This window comes from Lissotriton vulgaris, chromosome 9 (genome assembly GCF_964263255.1).
Source record: "Lissotriton vulgaris chromosome 9, aLisVul1.2, whole genome shotgun sequence".
NCBI lineage: Eukaryota > Metazoa > Chordata > Amphibia > Caudata > Salamandridae > Lissotriton > Lissotriton vulgaris.
Window position 1 is genome coordinate 65,135,756 of NC_141697.1, and position 20,344 is coordinate 65,156,099.

The 20,344-nt window shown below is 48.2% G+C and overlaps 1 protein-coding gene across 5 annotated transcripts in view; it reads left to right on the forward strand.

Moving 5' to 3' along the window:
- RYR3 (ryanodine receptor 3) overlaps nucleotides 1–20,344 on the forward strand; it is a 1,864,151-nt gene that overhangs the window by 1,654,360 nt on the left and 189,447 nt on the right. For all 5 annotated transcript variants that reach the window (XM_086937034.1, XM_086937032.1, XM_086937031.1 and 2 more), the window contains 4 exons: nucleotides 1,183–1,241; nucleotides 6,760–6,937; nucleotides 12,362–12,448; nucleotides 13,279–13,482. In XM_086937034.1, the coding sequence (XP_086793160.1) occupies nucleotides 1,183–1,241; nucleotides 6,760–6,937; nucleotides 12,362–12,448; nucleotides 13,279–13,482 (528 nt within the window). The remainder of the gene's footprint in view (nucleotides 1–1,182; nucleotides 1,242–6,759; nucleotides 6,938–12,361; nucleotides 12,449–13,278; nucleotides 13,483–20,344) is intronic.

The following is a 20,344-nucleotide window of genomic DNA, read 5'->3' on the forward strand; positions in this document are numbered from 1 at the left end:
TGTCCTGCATTCTGTCCATCAACTGTTATTTTTGCATTTGTCACCCTGAGTGGGATGGGTATGCTCAGACATGAGTCCCATGCTCTCCACACCACTGGAGTCAAGCTATCCTGGCTGAAGACGGCTGATAGCCAGAAACCGGTCCTAGGATGCTTGATTCCAGTCCAGGAAAGACATGGCTTGGCAGTTCGGGCTGGACTGTTCCCATGAGGCACAGGGTCAAGGCTGATTTGCATATGGCCATGTCTGAACTGGGGTGGTGTGGAGTACAAAAAAACGATGGATTTAGGCCCTGATCTCTGTACTGGGGTGAATGTATGACATTGTTCTGCATTCTGTCCATCAACTGTTATTTTTGCATGAGTTGCAGGTAAGGCACTGGAACTGTCACGACAAATTCACACAAGTAATTGCCATCTCGGCCAGTGACACTGTGTGGATGGGCAAATAACTTCATTGTCCTATTTAACTATTCACATGGCTCTGCATGATAGAGGGGGTTCTGCATATCAAGTGACATGTGAGGAGCTGTGAGGCATCCTTCACATGCAGAGGTGCAACAATACCAAGTGAAAAGGTTATAGAGTGGTTCAAGGGTAAGCATGATCAGCACATGATCCTGTTCCGCCCATCCAGAGAGAAGAGGGATAGACAGCACTGAACAGTCTGCAGCTGAAGACATAAAGGCCTGCTGGCAAGTCAGGAAATTCTTGGGACTCTAGTGGAGTCAGACACATGCTGGCTTCACCCTGTGGGTGACACGTTTGGGACTCCGCCTCAGTCCTAGCCGCGTCTTAGGGCACAAGTCAATTGGCCATGTCCAGGATTGGTTGCTTAAGCCGTCCCACCTCTGCGGCGGGCTCAGCACTCCATGCGATGTAGTTCTGATGTTGTTCCGTTGTGTGGGGTCGAACAGAGCACCGCCAACTGCAGATCAGAAGGACACCTTGACAGGAATCGCCAGGGGAAGGATTCTTGAAAAGGGCTTTGTTGTATGGCTCCCCTAGTTCGTGCTCACACTAATTATTTCAGAAGCGAGCAGCCTTTAATCTGCATGATGACAGGAGCTGGCAGCGGGGTACAAATGCCAAGGAGAGGGAGCCAGCTAATTGATTCCTTTTAGGATTAATGAAATCAAAAGTGATCTCTGCTGAAAGGCTGATTGTTATCTCTTGGTTGCAGGCTGCCGAGGAGGAAAAGGGAAATGAAGCCGATGCCAAGCAGGAGTCCGAGAAGGCTGAGTAAGTCACTTTTTACTACATTCTTGTGCCTAATTCTTAGGCAGTACATGTAGTGGGAGCTGCACATGCACATGGTCCTTGTAACAATCACCAGCTGAGGTTAGCATCCAAGCATATGTCGCTGGAGGTGTTGCGATTCATAAAAGATGTGCCAGTTAGTGCTGAATCGTCGTTGTCTAGTGTTATGAGATTGTGTTGGTTGTTTTAATAGAATTCTATAACCAGCATGTAAAAGAGCTCACTGACACTTTGTATGGAAAGTGGGAGTACCCTTCCACATTCGTTTACAACAGCAGGGGCCTACTTCCTGCAATAGTTACTGACACTAGATGTCATTTAGAGGCACCAGTTGACACCTGCTCCTTTCCATTGGGAACTGTACTGTGAAGGCAGCTCAAAGAGCATCTTCAGTCCCCATTGAACCTCATGTCCTTCACGCAGCATGATGTGACACCATTTGGGAGGAATATGGAAATAGGGTGACAGAGATTAAATAAAGATTTGTCTTAGAGGTGGTGAAATGTCCACTGGTTTGTAACTGGGTGCTTGGTGTGTAGGAACGCACTGGCCACCAAATCTTAGTACGGTTTTATAATTTATTTTGAAGTTGCTGGTAAATGCTCTGAAACTTGTACAGCCTGGTCATAGCAACATGTCACATTGAAACACAGAGCTGAAGAAGTACCACGTCAAAGGGCCAAGTTCCTGAGACTTCATCCCACTTACCTGAAGGAGCGCTGCGTGGTTAGGTTTACACACTGTGCACCGGCAAAACAGCAGGTCGCTCTCCATAGTTTTTTATTCCACAGTACTTTCAAGTGTTTACTAAGCCTGTATTTATAGTGCTTTGGTAGATGATACACCTTGCCCATATAGACGGAAGAGTGATGTCCTAAAACCTAATACGTTAAGGGAAGCTTCTAGATCCTCCAAGGATGGCAAATGACGCTGCTGACTTTGTATCATTTGAAGTTAAAACAGAGTGTGGCAGCCTCCAGCAAAGAGGCTGGACCCACCTCTGCTTCGAAGGTACCAGTTACTCTTCTTAACATGTTCATGGCACTACTGAGAACACAGTGCCTGTATTGCCTAGGCCTGCCTAAGACAGCACATCCAACTGCCGGATACAGTAACATTCATGGTATATCTACAATAGGAAAGTAGGATCTGCTTTCATGGTTACCCCAACTTTTTGCAGGTGTCAGTATGTTTTTTTGACTAGTCTGACTGAGAGGCTGCTATTCAGGACCCCGGTCTCTGTGCTTCCTCCCTACATTTGTTATTGTAAGTACTTTGGTATGTCCACATTTGGCTACTGGTGTACCCTTGTAGGTCGCTAGTATATTGTACTACGGTACCTTGGATATAGGTACACCAGTGGTCTCCCATGGCCTGCCGCATGTATTATGCCACCCCTGAGAGATCACTCAAACTGGGACTACAGGTCTGCCCTTGCAGCCTTTATAAGCTGGTGCAGCAGCCCTTAGGATAAATGTAAGTTTCCTTATATCTGAGGTCACTTCACCTAAAACCTTTAATTCCCCCTAAAGGTAGGCCTTTCAATCCTGAAGGCAAGGTGCTGGGTTATAAGTCTGACAGTACCCCTGCATTAGCAGGGCACCTCTATCAACCCCAGAGTCAATTCTCCAGGCTTTGTAAGTGCAGTCCGCCATTTTGACACATATAGTGGCCATCTGTCATTACGCGGTAGCTAACTATATAGTGGCTGTGCTGAACCTGGGCATGTTTTGTATCAAACATGTTGGAATCATACCCCAACACCGTTACGGGTGTTGGAGGTATGATTCCATGAACTAGGAGGCTCCTCCGGGAAGCCCTCGGCACTCCTGGTAACAGCCTTTCAGGGTCTGCTAGCAAGCAAGGGCTGCTTCCGACCACAGACACTATTCTGCCCTCCTGCTGCTGAGCTGAGCAAAGGTAGAACAATAGGTTTCCTGTCACAGGGAGATGTGACCACCTCCCAGACAGGACTTAGTGTATTCGGTTGGGGTGGGAACGCTTGCCAGCGCCACCTGACTGCTTTGAAGGGCACATTTGGTACACTCCTTGCATGCTCCTGTATGTGCCAGTTCAGGGAGAACTTGGCTCCCACTCTGGCATGAAACTGGATAAAGGGCATAGGAGTATCCTCCCCTCTGTCCAGCCCCTCCCCTGAGAAAGATCCCTGAGTCGTCCTAACCCCTTTCTGAGGGTATAAAAGGGCTTACCTGTGGGTGGGTCCTCAGATTCGTCATGGGACAAGAGTCAAGCCTCTGGACACTTGACATTTGCCTGGAACCAAGACTGCATCAAGGAAGACTCCTGCTGCTCCTGGTCTCCCTGTTCTGCAAGCTTTCTTTGTCTCTGTGTCTGTGTTTCTTCCAGGATCTTCAACAGACCTATGGGCATCAAGGACACCCAAGGTAATTTCCCTTGTAGTGAAGGAGTCACTCCACTGCATGTGCAGGCACTGCTGCAAAGCTGACCGGTCTGTGCTCCTCATGTCCCACTGACTCTAAAAGGCTCAACAACACAAGTGGTGGTTCTGCAACTCACTCGAGGCTTGACCTGTCCTCTCAGCAGGTTTGAGACTAGTATCCTCTTCAGAACCGGTGGGACCAAACTCCTGTGCACTGCGTCGACTTGCCATTGCAAAAGCTCATTGACTCTGCACTCCAGAGATCACTGGGCAACAAGAAGCTCCAGCCTCCAGGATCTCCTCCTGCCAAGATCTTCATCCTCTCCACATCCTCTGCACTGTGGCCCTTCATCTTTGGTGAGCTGCTCGAGATCCTCTTGTGGCTCCTGTGCCTTTGGCTTGTGGGTTCTCTTAAGGGTCTATTAATGCTTCAGTGGGCTCCCTGGCTTGCTCAGAGCCTGCTCTGACTCTCCTGCACTTGGTGAGTCCCTTGTACCTTGCTGGTTCCAACGTTGCTCCTTTATCGTTTAGCACGTCTGTTGCTGATGCCAAGGCTTGTTGGTGCTCCCACTGGCCACGACCCCTTCCGACGTGGGACAGCTTGTGCATGGTTTCAGGTCTTTCTCAGCATCATCTGGTCCTCACAGTTGCAGCGACAAGGTCACTGTCATCTCTCCTGCATCTTCTGTCATCATTGGTCATTGCTCTTCTGTGACCCTTGGTCACCTCCGAGTGGCATAGACACTGTCCCCTCGGTTTGCAGGTTCTTCTCTTCAGGAAACCACCCTTGGCTTCCACTGGACTCTTGCACAGTCTTCAGCAGCATCTTTACTGAAGTCCTCCATTGTGGTCTACAGCTGTTTCCGACATCCCTTTGCACCTATGCACCAGCATTCCTGGGATATCCACAGGTGTGATGACTGTCCAACCATCTGTCTTCCACTGGGTTTCCTTAGGGTCCTCGGGAGTTATTTTTCTCCAAAACTGCAACTACAACTTTCTCGTTGGCTTGTATTGAGTACGCGGCTGTGTTTCCAATCTGCACACAGCCTCCGTGGGGTCCCTGGGTGTTTACCTTGGGTGGTTCCTTGGGTCCCCAACTCATCTGAGTCTCCTGCTCTAAGTCTCGACTTCAGTCGATGATCACAACTTTCTTAGTATAACGTTTGGTCCTCCCCTGGAGTGAAGATGCTGCTGGAGAAGAAGGTGAAAGAGTCTGGTGGAATGCAATGGTGGATTCTTAAAGAGGAGTACCTGTAAGCAGAGGGGATAGAGTCTATGTCACTTGGGAGTGACCAGGAGGCACGGGAGACCAATGACCACTGATGACGGAAGATATAGGAGGGTTGACAGAGAACGTGTCACTGCAGCTGTGAGGAACAGGCGGCGCTGTGTATCTTGGTAGCAAGAGATGCTGGAGGCTGGAGCTTCTTGGAATCCGAAGATCTCTGAAGAAGAGAGTCAACAAGCCTTGGCAATGGCAAGTTGACGCAGTGCACAGAGGTGCTGTTCAGTAGTTCTGACGAAGGATACTGGCCTCAAATTCGGTGAGAAGAAAGTGCAGGCCTAAAGGGAGTTGCAGAACCACCACCTGTGATGCTGGGCCTTGCGAAGTACAGAGGATGTCAGGAGCAGCTAAGTTGCGGTGCCTGCAGGTGCAGAGGAGTGACTCCTTCATTCCAAGGGAGATTCCTTCGCGTGCCTTTGAGGCCCACTGGCCTGGAGAAGAACCCGGATTGAGCACCAGCACAGATGACGCAGAAGTCTGCCAGGACGACAAGACCAGGAGTCTGCTCGATGCACTCATAGTTCCCACAGCGAAGTACTACTAAGTCCAAAGTACCCAGATGTTAGAAGTAAAAGTGGTTTCGGATCTGAACTTGTCCCACGAATCTGAAGAGCCACACACAGGTAAGCCCTTAAGGACTCAAAGGAAAGGGTTGGGACGATTCAAGGATCCCTCCCAGAGGAGGGACTGGACAGTTCTTTGTCCAGTTTCGTACCAGAACAGGACCAAACGACTCCCTGAACTAGTTCCAACTGGAATATGCAAGGTGGGCACCAAATGTGCCCTTCAAAGCAGTCTGGTGGCTCTGGCAAGCCCCCACCCCACCCCAGCCCATCACACCTAGTCCTGCCTAAGAGGTGTTCAAACCTCCCTGTGACAGAAAACCTATTGTTATACCTTTCCCTGCTCGAGCCTAGCTCAGCAGCAGGAGGGCCCTTGTCTGTGGACGGCAGCAGCACTAGTTTGCTGTTAGATCCTGAAAGGCTGGTACCGGTAATACAGTATATGGGATCCTACATCCAACACTGGAATTAGTGTTGGGGTAGGATTTCAACATGTTTGATACCAAACATGACTGGTTCGGTGCAGCCAATATATAGTTAGACAACTCGTAATGGACTTGATGCCCACTATATTTATAAAATGGCTGACGGCACTTACAAAGGCTGGAGAATCGACTCCTGGGGTTTCCTGCTTATGCAGGGCAGCCTCACACTATAACCAAGCAGCCTGCCTTCAGAATTGATAGGCCTACCTTAGAGGTGACTTTTAGGTTTTAAGTGCTGTGACCTCAGATATAAGGAAACTTATATCTATTGTGAGTGGGGCTAGCACCAGCTCACACATGGCAGGCCTGTAGTCACAGTTTAGGTGGTCTCCCATGGGTGGCATAATATATGCTGAAGTCCATGGGAGATCCCTGGTGTACCTATGCCCTGGGTACCTTAGTACCATCTACTAGGGACTTAAAAGAGTACACCAGTAGCCAATTTGTAAGATACCAAAGTACTAACCATAGTCAAATTTAGGGCAGGAGTACAGTGCCTGGGCTCCTGGCTAACAGGATCCTAGTCAGACTAGTTAGAAAACAGAACGACACCAGCAATATGTGGGTGTAACCATGAAAGCAGACCCTACTTTCCTACAATGCCTCTTGGAAAAGTTCCTGATCCGTAATGCCCTCATGTCCCATGACAAATTAGAAACCACCTAATGTGTGACATCCTTAAATTTATGGCCTCTTTGGAGACACCCTATAAGAACCACTTCTTGTACGTTTTCTGACTTTTCTCATTTGTCTTTCTTTGCAGCCTTGAGGATGGTGAGAAGAAAGACAAAGCCAAGGAAGAAGAGGAAGCAGAGTCCCAGGGCGAAGAAGAAGAGGAGGCCAGGAAATGGAAACGCAGGCGTGGGCAGAGAAAGGTGGTGCCAGAAGCCATCATGGCTAACTTCCTGGAAGGCTTGGAGGTGTACCAGACCAAGATGTTGGTGAGTACAGGGTTCCTGAGCAGTCCCACATCAGGAAAGCAGGCCACATGGTAACCATGGTTTAAGGATGCACTTAGGCAATAATCTCAGCTGGGGTTCTGCACTCCAAATATTAACTCCTTTTGTCAGGGTGCTTAACCATTAGAAAAAAACAAGCTAAGTAGAACTAATCAATTTGGTACGCATTCTCACAATTGTATATCTAGTTGGGGCTTGTTCTGGTAAGTAGTAAGTGCACTAGGTATGCTTAAGTCACGCAATGTCTGGCTTTTTTTGCCTCTTCGGTGACCTTCTTCTTTCATCATCACCTGTGTCTTGCTGACTAGTAATTTTGCTTCCATGGTATACTGATGATCGGGTTCTTGATACCATGATGTATCCTGTTTTGTGTTTCATTTGTTCCTCCCATGATGCTCTCTTATTTTCTATTGTTGATCCTTTTCTCTCTTCCCCTTCTTTTCAGCTCCTGGCTGTGGTATGTCTAGCCTTGATACCGAATGGCATCACTCTAATTTGTTTGGGTTTGAGACTCCTGTCCCTCTTTCTCTCCATTTACCAATAGCTCCTCTCCTTCAGTGTGTTTTACACTTTATCTCTCAGTCCATCTCTTTATCTCATTCACCGACAAGTTGTGCGCTCTTGGTTCTTTTTGATCCACTCCCAAGGCCAACATTTTATTTGGTTATTGCATCTTATATTCTTCAAAGTTCTCCATTCTCTCTCGTACTATCTCTTGGTCCCCATCTCTCACTTTCTCTTTCTTTCATTGTTTTCTATTCAATCCCCTCTCTCTTGTTTTTCAGTTTCATGATTCCATTAATCTCTTCTATGTACTTCTCCCTTACTTTTCAATCTCCTTATGTAGTTTCCGCTATGTTTTCATTGTTTCCTGGCATGTGTGGGTGCTTGACACTGACGTGACATCATATTTGCAAATACTTGTCAGGCAAAGGAAGTTCATTTATCGTTTTCATGCTCTACTGTGATTTTTTGGTAACTTTTTTTATTTAAATATTTTTAAGGCTTATAAGCTAACGTCAAGGGACATATAACCGCAGATTCCTTAAATTTGAACTTCCAGGCGTCAGGCTAGATCTGCAAGATTTTTAATAGCAGAACCCTTGCGCTCCAGTAGGTGGCATCGATGAACTCTGCGTGATGTGGTAGGCGCCGAGTTCATCTTGACATCTGCGTCATCTATATAGACACCACCCAAAGCACTGACGTCAGTTCTTTTCTATGCGCGCCAGCCAGCGCACATCTTTCAAAGATAGCTACCCCCTGTCACTTTTTAACTGACGTTTTCCACTTTTTATCGACTTCTTTTGGTGTGCTAGGTATGTCTAGTAAGAAAGCCTTGGGGTTCAAGCTGTGTGGCGCCTGTCACCACACCATGTCGGTCACGTACCCCCATTTAGTGTGTCTCTTGTGACTGGAGCGTGACCACGACACAAAGTCATGCTCCGAATGCTGGGCCATGGTGCTGAAGGCTTTGAGGGAGCGGTCTCTAAAGCTGATCATGGCCCAGCCCCACAGAGCTCACCTCGCCGATACCGCTCGAGGGGAAGGTCCGAGCACTGCTCTGGGGGGTCAAAGTCTTCCTATTCTAAGCCCTCGCGGTCAGGTAAGAAGAACCATAAGAAACACAAGAAGTCGAAGTGTGCTTAGACTTCGCCCTGTCCATCATGCGACGAGATGGAGTAGCCTCAGCGTTCGAGGCCCTGCTCCACGGAGCGGGTGCCTCGGACAGGTCCGAGTTTCCCTCCCTTTCTGGGGCTGGGGGCCACCCCCACCCAACTAAAAGAATTTTATGATGCCATGTGTGCCATATTCGGGAAGCCTGTTCATGCCAGCGTGCCTTCAGGCCTCACAGGTTCAGCTGAAGGAGACCCTTTGTGTTTCACGATTTCGGCTCCAGCCACGGCCTCCTCTTGGATCCGTTCACGGATCAGGATTGGCACTGGTCGTACCTTTGTGACCTTCCTCGGCGCTGCGTTCAACCTCAAGGCCCTCTGCATTGCCAGTGGCACCTCCCCATCATCATTCCAGATGACACAGAGCCGGTTTGGCATCCACCAACACAGTCACTGGCACAGACAGAGCCGTACAGCTCCATGCCATTCACCCAGCCCTATTCTGAAAGGTTAGGCATGGGTGATGAAGATTGAGAGGGGCAGCAGGATCCCTTAGAAATCCCACAACCCAATCGAGACCTGGACTGGTAGGAGGACTTGGGTGATGCCAGTAACCTTAAGACCTCCCCAGATTCTGGCATAATGTCTCCCCCCTAACCTGGCTACGGAGGAGATAGGAGGGATTTGCAATGGTAGTGCAGAGGGCTGTGGCGGTCTTGGAACTGCAGCTTCCTTCGGTGGCAGTCAAGACTAATGTCCTAACGGAGGTCCTGCAGCATGGTGTTTCCATTTTGGAACCCTTGCTGCCTTTCAACAAGGCCTTAACAGATGTTCTACTGGGCACTTGGTCCGAGCCCCACACTGGCACTCCTGTGAATAGAACCATTGCCCGCCACCACGGCCCTGCATCGGATGACCCAGCTTTCCTCTCCACCCACCCCGCCCCACAGAGCTTGGTGGTCCAAGCTTCCACTTCTGCAGGTGCGTTCCCTTCTGCACCTCTGGACAGGGAATTCAAAAGCTGGACAGCTTTGGTAAGAAAATCTTTTCTTCTACCAGCCTAGCATTGCGGTTGGTTAACACTGCATGCCTCTTGGGCCATTACTCCCATTCTGTGTAGGATACAGTTGCCCAAGTGCTGCCCAGAGTCTCGGAGGAGGACCAAGCTCTCCTCTCCCAAGCCATTACAGATGGGAATGATGCAGCTAAGTTTGCCATACGATGTGGCTTAGATATCACAGACTTTCTAGGCAGATCGATTTCCTTGAGGGTGGCCATTACGTGCCATGTCTGGCTGAAGACATCTGGCTTTTCGGAGGATGTCCAAGCAAACACAAGAAGATGATGGACGGAGCGCTGAAACTTTTCAGACAATCACCCCCAGTCACAGATCTGTGTTGAATCGATCATCATTCTTTAGGTCACTTTGCCACCTCAGTTCAGACCCAGCTTTATGCAAATCAGTCTTGACCCTGTGCCTCATGGGAACAGCCCAGCCCAACTGCCAAGCCAGGTCTTCCCTGAACCGGAAACAAGCATCCTGGGACCGGTTCTGGGTAACAACCTTCATCAGCCAGGCTAGCTTGAATCTAGTGGCAAAGTTAGCAAGGGACCCATGTCTGGGCATACCCCGCCAACTTAGGGCGATCAAAGCAAACATAGAACTGTTCAAACAATTGGGCCTCTCAGTCAATGTGGCCAATTCCCACCTGCATCCCATGACATTCATCCAGTTCCTGGGTGCCATTTTGGGAACCAAGGCAGGCACAGCTTCCTCATCAGAAGGAAGAATTCAGTGTCTACTATCTTTTTGCTAGAAACACAAACTGAGACCAACATCTCTCCACTCCAGGTATTCAAATTCCTACATGCATGATGTCTTCCTGCATATTGATGACCCTCAAGGTTCCGAGTTGCCTTCGAGAGGAGTTGAACGCTCTTGGCGCCAGTTGTCAGGATCACATTCTGTTTTTAAACAAGATCAAAGCAGCTTTGGTCTTGAGGCTACCACAACTCAATCTTATGGAGGGCCCATATTGCCATCCTCAAGAAAGGCGTTTGGTCATGACTGCATACACTTCTTTGGAAGAATAGGTTGCCCTTGTTCAGGATCTGGAAGTAGGAGTTCTCTGGTCGGCCCAGGAGAATAATCTTCACATCAACGTCCTATAAATCAGGGCACAAGGCTGGAGAACTCCAACAGTGTTACTGAGGACAAACAACATAGCCTGCATTTCTACATAAACAAACAGGGTTGCACAAAGTCTCTAACGTACGCATGGAAAGCGCAACTCTTTTGGGTAATGGCAATACAGTACAGAGTCCCACTAACAGCAGAATATCTCCCAGCAGTCTACAACACACGGACTGACACCCTCAGCAGAACATCAACCATCTCCCTCAAAAGCGATTTACGTCATCATCTGCTGAACATGATTTTTCGACAGTGGGACCTCTTTGCGAAATCATCAAAGAAAAGCTGGAACTTTGCCAGCAGGTAAATGAGTTTATCTAGGATAAAGGCGTAATAGTTCATGACCTTTCTGTACATCTTTCTGCAGTAACCCTCATTCTGAGACTATTAAGCAAAGCCATGAGAGATGTCTGCTGTGTGATCCTCTTAGCCCCATCCTGGTACCATCAATACTGGTTCACAGATCTCCTGCACGCACTCGAGATTCCCCTGATACATCTGGTCAGAAACCAGGGGCCTTATTTATGAAGGACTTGCGCCGCCGGTGCGTCACTTTTTCCCATGTTAAAAGTGACGCACCGGCGGCGCAAGTCCTTCATAAATAAGGCCCCAGGCATGCCTCTCCACTGAGAAGGACTAGATTCTTTACCTAGACCCGGCCTCGCTCAGCTTATATGTCTGGGCCCTGACCATTTGGAGTTCACACTACTAATAATGCCTTCAGATTGGACAAGCCAGAACTACATCGACTACTGAAAGCAATCCCAAATGGAAATACTTCTGTATCTGGTGCCAATGAGTGAGGTCTATATTCCATCAGTGTTCAACCTCAACAGATTGTACATTATCTGCTGCTGCTGGCCCTGTCAGGGCCAAACTATGCTTCCATCAGAGTACCCTTAGCAGCTAAACCTAGGTTCATGCCTCCTGGTAATTCTTAAAAGGGCTGTTCATAGAATTCCCGTCACTATAGACTCTGGCTACTCTATGGGAATTAAATACTGTCCTTGGCCAACTAATGAAAGAGCCCTTTAACCCATGCACAAAACAGCCATTACATTTTTTTCCATGAAAGACAGTGTTATGCAAGAGACTCACATCTGCTAGAATAGTAAGCAAGAATCAGGCTTTCACTATTAACAGAAGCTTTTAGTGCAGTCGATCAAAACAGGCCAAGAGTTTTTGTTTTCTAAAGTGGTCGACAATGACCTTTTAACGTACTGCCCTGAATTTACGGTTTGTATTTAGGCTATAAGTAATTTTGAGTTTCTCATTTCACTCCCCATTTTGGTGCGTCGTAAAAGAATAAGTATTCATCCACATTAACTCATTTTCCTGTTTCATCCTCAAAACAGAGAGGCTGATCAGACAAGTAAATCAGACAAATGTGTTTGAGGAAACTAAGGTGCCTCTTTTTACTCCACAATGTTTATATAAAATGTGTTTTTGCATACTGCTGTCATCTTCATTCTGTGTGTTTTTGTTACACTATTTAGTGACCCCAGCTACCCCCTCAATGTTGTAAGAGACCCCTTAGCTTTGTTTCATTGTCGCCAGGTTTCACAGTTCTGTGTATTTTTTTTATTTTTATTTCAGAATTATTTGGCTAGGAATTTCTACAATATGCGGTTTCTTGCTCTCTTTGTCGCATTTGCCATCAACTTCATTCTGCTGTTCTACAAGGTATGTCCCGTCTTCCATTTTCTTGCTTAAGTTTACTATGTAGTGTCCCATTTACTCATGAAAAAATCAGACTCACTGCAGCAAAGTGGCAGAGGTCTAATGGTGCCAAAATGCCTGTGAGTTGCGTTGCTACCCAAGTACTCAAATAATTAGGGATCAATGTAACGGGATAATAATATCTCGTGATTTGTTAACCTTTTACATTTATTTTTATTTGCTAGCATTTGACTATTACAAGAGTTAAATCAGAACAAATCATCATTCTAACACTCTTAAAAGAGACATCGTGAACACCCACTTTCTAATTCCTTCCTTTGGACCAGTCTTTCACCCTTCCAAGGTCCTGCTTTAATGGGCAGATAACACAGCCAGTTTTCAGTTCTCGAAGAAAGGCCTGCAATATCTAATCGTAACACTCGTTGTTCAAGGAAATTTAGAAAAATAACATCATTGATTATTTGATTAGTACTAACATTTAGAAATCGCCCATGAAGTGCCATTGGATTAAAGCAAGGACTGTATGTATTTTGTAGGTACATAATTCTTAATATACACACAATTTAATTATTTTTGACAAATAAATTCTAAATTACAGGCAACTCAAATGCTTCTGCCTAAACATATGCACACCGTTTTCTATACAGCTTTATTCAGATGCACAGCAGTTATTGAATATTGAAATACATTCCACATTGTCACCCCCCTCCCCCCTCCCCCCTCCCCATGATGCTCCTTAGGAGTCCATGGCCCCTCCTCCACAGGTGAAAATAGTAATACTTCCTTTGAAAGGATTGTCTTGCCACATCTGTAAATGCCTTGTTTGTGCCCAGGTGACTGAAGAGCCATTCGATGACGAACCCGAAGAAGATTCTGACATGTGGAACACCTTTGAGGAGGACGACGACGAGGATGAAGGGGTGGTGTACTTTGTCTTGCAAGAAACGACTGGTTATATGGCTCCAACGCTTCGGATTCTGGCAGTGATCCATACCATCATCTCATGCCTGTGTGTCATTGGGTACTACTGCCTGAAGGTAGTGTACCTCTTGAAATGTGTGCATGTGTAACACTCTGACAAGATTAACAGACTACATGTTGACCTAAGTAAGCACTTTGGGAGTTTGTACCTGTCCCAAATGAATTCACAGAGTGCAAGAAAAAATCTAGAGCAACTTCTATGTTACAGTAAAGTACAGTACACCTTTCCATTACACCCAGTAGAAGAAACTAGCTTCGCCTCGATGAAAATGTGGAAGAGGTTGGCGTTCTGCGCCTCAGGTGTTTCAGGGCAAGACGTGTGATAGAGGTTAGGAGGGGTTCAAGCAGGTGATTTTATACTGGAGAAATCAAAGCGGTATGCATCACTAACTTATCCCAGTTTCCCCAAACTTACAAGCACGTCCTACTTTACATCAAATAGTTAACTGTACCCCATTTCTCACATTATTTCAAGGCTTCCTTTCTCCAGACAGATTCTAACCATTCTACCTAGTGGACGGGCACCATTCCACGCTTGGTCAGAAATCGTGTTGCAAGTGATTCAACACTTAAAATTGGCCTTCATGGATTCCTCAAATAAATCAGGATTGTATGTTTTATTCCTTGGAGGCCATTTGCTCCACAGGTTCTGCACAGGTACATCCCTGACTCATTAAATGTAAGTTCTATGGCTGAATTGCACGAGAAGGAGCACCACGTCCATCCCATGGGTAATGGCACTCACACTGGAGATTAGCATTCATCCCTTCCCTAGCACACAGCTTGTCTCAAGAGATGGTGTTGTAAAGGATGAGATGTCCAAAGTTACATGCACGCTGCCATCTTCAAGGCATCCATCTGGTTCACATTGTCATGGAACTGGCAAAGTCTACCTTTCCTGGTTGTAGGGTATATTCGAATCATCGAGGTACTACTGACATTTTCAAGCTGGCGTCCATGTTCACAATAACAAGGTGCCTTAAACATCAACTTTTCTAGATTGTCTTCGCTGACCATATCAACTATGATGCACAAACAAATGATAGACTGAATGCTGAACAAATCAAATATTCACCTCCTGTCAAGAGATCTGGAATAAATCTATCCTTCTTTTGCTCACCATGTCACCCCAGTTTGGACCTCATGAGAACAGACCAGAACGAACTGCCAGGCCAGTTATTCCCTGGATTAGAAACAAGCATCCTGTGTCCGGTTTCAGGTATCACCCCTCATCAGCCAGGCTAGCTTGAATCCAGTGGCCAGGCAAGCAAGGGACCCACATATGGGCATACCCATCCCCCTTAGAGCAAAACATGCTGTGCCTACAAATGATGGACAGAATGCTGAACAAATCAAATATTCACCCCAGTAAAGAGATTTGATGTAAAATCCATTGTTCTTTTGCTCAACATATCTGAAAGAGACTACCAGCCGCAGATTCCTTCACGTAGAAACCGAGGCATGAGATTGGATCCGTAAGCTTTTTCCCATGGCATCCCTGCGCGCGGGGGCGGGGCAACATCATGCGACTTCGCCCAAGCGTCGTCTGCGTACGTGATGTCAGCGAGGTCACATAAACCCCACCCGGGCGTGCCTACGTCAGTTTTTTCCTTTTCCGCGTGCAACGCGGATCCGGTCTTGGTTTGGGCCTGTTTTGGGCCCTTTTTTTTTCACCAATTGTCTTCTGTCTGGTGGAACAGTGTGCGAATGCCTTCGGGCTTTAAAACTTGCACGTCGTGTGGGCGTGTCAGTGACGGGCCCTCATCTCATTTGTATGTGATGTTTGAGGGAGGATCACGGCACCACTGATTGTGAGGCGTGTCAACAGTTGAACCGAAGTCGCGGCGGGAACGCCGAATAAAACTACTGTCGGCACGTCTCTCCAGGTCGACCTAATCCCCTTTAACAGCTTCGGCAGACGGCTTCAGTTTCGGCCGTGGTTGTCGTCCTCATCCTTCTCCGATGTCACAAGAGTGTCACTCCCCGGTGGGTAAGTGTCGCAGTTTGTCCCCGGGGACTGGTGTTCGTCCTTCCAGGGGCGTGGGCTCTCCATGGGTGATGCGGCCCGGCGTGTCGTCCTCCTATCCACCGTTTCCCGGTAAGGGGGCATCGAGAGTCCATATGGAGACATAAGCGGCAGCTTTGCAGCCTCGCTGGCGTCTCCTCCTCCTTCCCCTCCTGGGGCGCTGATGGATCCCTTGCCTCGCACGGGGCCCTCCATGGCGCCGCCGGCAGCTCCGGCTCCGGCGCCGACTGGTTCTGATCCAGGCTTGGAGGATGTGGTGCTGTTGGGGTGCGGCCCCCCTGGGGTCCGTGCTTCAGGCCACGGCACCTCTGCCTTGCCGCAAACTCCAGCGGGAGACCCTGAGGTGTTGCGGGAGGTCGCCGGGGCTCAGGTCGCATCCCCGAGCCCCGCTCGGCCCTCTGGGAACGCGAAGGCCTCGTCCAAGGCTGAGCTGATGCCGTCAAGGCGCCAGTTTCTGCTTCAGGGTCGGTGACCTCTCCTTGCCCCGCTTTGGGCCGAGGTAAGGTGGGGACTCCGTGCCCCCTTCCGGGCCTTTCTCATTCTTCCCCACGGGCGGCTGCCACGTTGGAGGGCGAGTGGGCGGTTGATTCGTCCCTGGCACCACCAAATGCGTCACCGGACCGCCTCCGCAACATTCTGGGCCGAGGCTGGTGGAGGACTTTGGGTCACTTCCCTTTTCCCTCTCGTCCCTCCACACAGGCGGCTGCCTCGGCTGAGGTCGAGTCAGTGCCCTTCCAGTGCCGCCCCTTGGCCACTTCAGCTCCTGCCCCACTCCGGTCCCATTTGCTGAACAAATCAAACATTCACCTCCAGACACAGATCTGGGTTAAAGCCATAGTTCTTTTGGCTTGCCATGTCATTCCAGTTTAGACCTGGCCTGGCAGTTCAGGCTGGACTGTTCCCATGGGTAGCAGGGTCAAGGCCGATTTGCATATGGCTTGGTCTCAACTGGAATGACGTGGCAAGCCACAAAAACTATGGCTTTACCCAGATCTGTGTCTGGGGGGTGAATGTTTGATTTGTTCAGCATTCCGTCCATCTTCTGTTCTTTTTTCATTTGACCACATCACCTGGCATTTTGTAGTCCAGTAAACATGTTGTAAACATTGACATTTTCACAGCTGTCTTAAATGTTCATATTTTCAAGGTGCCATCCATGCCTACATTAGATTGTCATATGCATTCACATTGGGGGCATACCATAAATATTGACATTTTAGAGTGCCATGTATCCAGCAGCCCTCCATACCTGTATTTTCAGGGTGCCATTTATAGTCCCATTTCTTGGGCTGCAATTCCATTTCAGAATGTCAGCATATTGTAAACTTTGACATTTTAGGGTTAGAAGATGAATATTTCTAGGGTGCCATACACTTTCCCATATTCTGGACATTTTCCTAGTTTGCATCTTCTGGGTACCATAAAAGGTAACATTATAGGGTGTCGTGCACATTGATTTTTCCATCACTGCTGATTGAGAATTGCCCAAGGAGCATATAGGCATTTTAAAGCCTTTCTAAAACAAGTGCCAGTTTTGGAGCCCTCTCAGGGCTAGTATCCCTTCTAGCTCCCAGTTCCTGGTGTATCTGGCTCATGCTCATTCCATCAGAGGAAGAGCACCACGAGGGGCAGCCTGGTCTAAAGTCCAGTTGCTAACGTGTTGCATTGGTAGCCACGTAGGCCACTCTGAATGCTGCTTCCAAACATCACTCCTAGGCTGAGTCTTCTAGGAGAGATGCTGCGTCCCGTTGTTAACGTGTAGCATTGGTAGCCATGTAGGCCACTCAGAATGCTTCTTCCAAACATCACTCCTTGGCCGAGTCTTCTAGGAGAGATGCTGCGTCCCGTTGTTAACATGTTGCATGGGTAGCCACGTAGGCCACTCTGAATGTTTCTTCCAAACATCACTCCTTGGCTGAGTCTTCTAGGAGATATGCTGCATCCAGTTGCTAATGGGTTGCATTGGTAGCCTCGTAGGCCACTCTGAATGCTCCTTCCACACATCTCTCCTTTGCCGAGTCTTCTAGGAGAAATGCTGCGTCCAGTTGTTAACGTGTTGCATTGGTAGCCACATAGGCCACTCTGAATGCTTCTTCCAAACATCACTCCTTGGCCGAGTCTTCTAGGAGAGATGCTGCGTCCAGTTGCTAACGGGTTGCATTGGTAGCCTCATAGGCCACTCTGAATGCTTCTTCCAAACATCACTCCTTGGCCGAGTCTTCTAGGAGAGATGCTGCGTCCAGTTGTTAACGTGGTGTATTGGTAGCCACGTAGGTCACTCTGAATGCTTCTTCCAAACATCACTCCTTGGCCGAGTCTTCTAGGAGAGATGCTGCATCCCGTTGCTAACGGGTTGCATTGGTAGCCATGTAATCCACTCGGAATGCTTCTTCTAAACTTCACTCCTTGGCCGAGTCTTCTAGGAGAGATGCTGCATCCCGTGGTTAACGTGTTGCATGGGTAGCCACGTAGCCCACTCTGAATGCTTCTTCCAAACATCACTCCTTGGCCGAGTCTTCTAGGAGAGATGCTGCGTCCAGTTGTTAACGTGTTGCATTGGTAGCTACGTAGGCCACTCTGAATGCTTCTTCCAAGCATCACTCCTTGGCTGAATCTTCTAGGAGAGATCCTGCGTCCCGTTGCTAATGTGCTGCATTGGTAGCCACGTAGGCTACTCTGAATGCTTCTTCCAAACATCACTCCTTGGCCGAGTCTTCTAGGAGAGATGCTGCGTCTAGCTGCTAACGTGTTGCATTGGTAGCCACGTAGGCCACTCTGAATGTTTCTTCCAAACATCTCTCCTTGCCCGAGTCTTCTAGGAGAGATGCTGCATCCCGTTGTCAACCTGTTGCATTGGTAGCCAAGTAGGCCACTTGGAATGCTTCTTCCAAACATCACTCCTTGGCCGAGTCTTCTAGGAGAGATGCTGGGTCCAGTTGTTAACGTGTTGCATTGGCAGCCACACAGGCAACTCTGAATGCTTCTTCCAAACATCACTGTTCCGTTGCCAACAGGCCCAACACCGCAGGAGTGAAGAACGTCCCAATCCTCTGCCCTCACCGTGACCCCCAACACCCGCAATCAAAACGGATGATGAAGAACACGACACCAGGAGAAGGTGGGTACCAAAACAAGGGAACCCAAGGTCTTGGGGAACACAACTCGTCTCCTCTGGCTTCTTGGCAGCTGACAGCTTGACACAGACAAGACCACTAAAATGAAAGAAGGGGACAAGATTAAATACACCCCTATTACTATGACCAGAGCCAAGTACACACGCAAACCACCGACCTCCCTGCTTACCCGGATAACAAACGGGTGTAGCTTGATACGAAACAGGAATTCTTCCACTGCAATCGTATTGGTTGTTTCTTTACGTAACACCAGACCAACCACGCCCCCTCGGGAAACACCGAGAATGACTAAGGGGGTGGAATTCACAATTCTTTGGACAAAAAAGGGACAGGGGAAAATGGTATCACGGGAATTTGAAAGACACCCAAAAAACCCCTGCAATCTAAAAAAGAACACGAAGGTAGCGTAAAAAAGGCCGTTATTCAGCTCCTTTGTGAAACCACCCAAACAATGCGCATAACAAGATGGTTTGGATACAAAAAAGGGGTAATTACGGGACGATACAACTCAAGGAAACGCAGCCGCGAATCCTGAACGCCCCAACGATCAAAAACAGGTCCCCAATAAAAGGATTCAGTAGTGCCCAAGGGAATAGGAAAACAGGGGGGGGGGGGGCGGGGCAGGGAAAAAAGGGGGGGGGGTCAAAACCCAGCACTAGAAAAGACCGCTGGAATGGAGCTCGAAGGAAGGGAAACAAGGTAGAACCACAGGAACAGGAATCACATGGCAAGGGACCAATAAAGAAACCAAGCACCTGTTTCCTGTTGGCAGACCCTTTTTAAAGCGAGCCCTAGGGAGCGTCCATAAATTTACATATGCAATTGGCACTTTGAAAGATAATTCACTAACGGGGAACTAGACAAAAGGACCCAGGCCCCCTTGAACCCCAACAATCTCTCCTTGGCCGAGTCTTCTAGGAGAGATGCTGCGTCCAGTTGCTAATGGGTTGCATTGGTAGCCACATAGGCCACTCTGAATGCTTCTTCCAAACATCACTCCTTGGCTGAGTCTTCTAGGAGAAATGCTGCATCCAGTTACTAATGGGTTGCATTGGTAGCCATGTAGGCTACTCTGAATGTTTCTTCCAAACATCACTCCTTGGCTGAGTCTTCTAGGAGAGATGCTGCATCCAGTTGCTAATGGGTTGCATTGGTAGCCACGTAGGCCACTCTGAATGCTCCTTCTACACATCTCTCCTTTGCCTAGTCTTCTAGGAGAGATACTGCGTCCAGTTGTTAACGTGTTGCATTGGTAGCCACCTAGGCCACTCTGAATGCTTCTTCCAAACATCACTCCTTGCCGAGTCTTCTAGGAGAGATGCTGCATCCAGTTGCTAATGGGTTGCATTGGTAGCCCCATAGGCCACTCTGAATGCTTCTTCCAAACATCACTCCATGGCCGAGTCTTCTAGGAGAGATGCTGCGTCCAGTTGTTAAGGTGTTGTATTGGTAGCCACGTAGGTCACTCTGACTGCTTCTTCCAAACATCACTCCTTGGCCGAGTCTTCTAGGAGAGATGCTGCGTCCCGTTGCTATTGGGTTGCATTGGTAGCCATGTACTCCACTCGGAATGCTTCTTCTAAGCATCACTCCTTGGCCGAGTCTTCTAGGAGAGATGCTGCGTCCCGTTGTTAACGTGTTGCATGGGTAGCCACGTAGGCTGCTCTGAATGTTTCTTCCAAACATCACTCCTTGGACGAGTCTTCTAGGAGAAATGCTGCATCCATTTACAAATGAGTTGCATTGGTCGCCATGTAG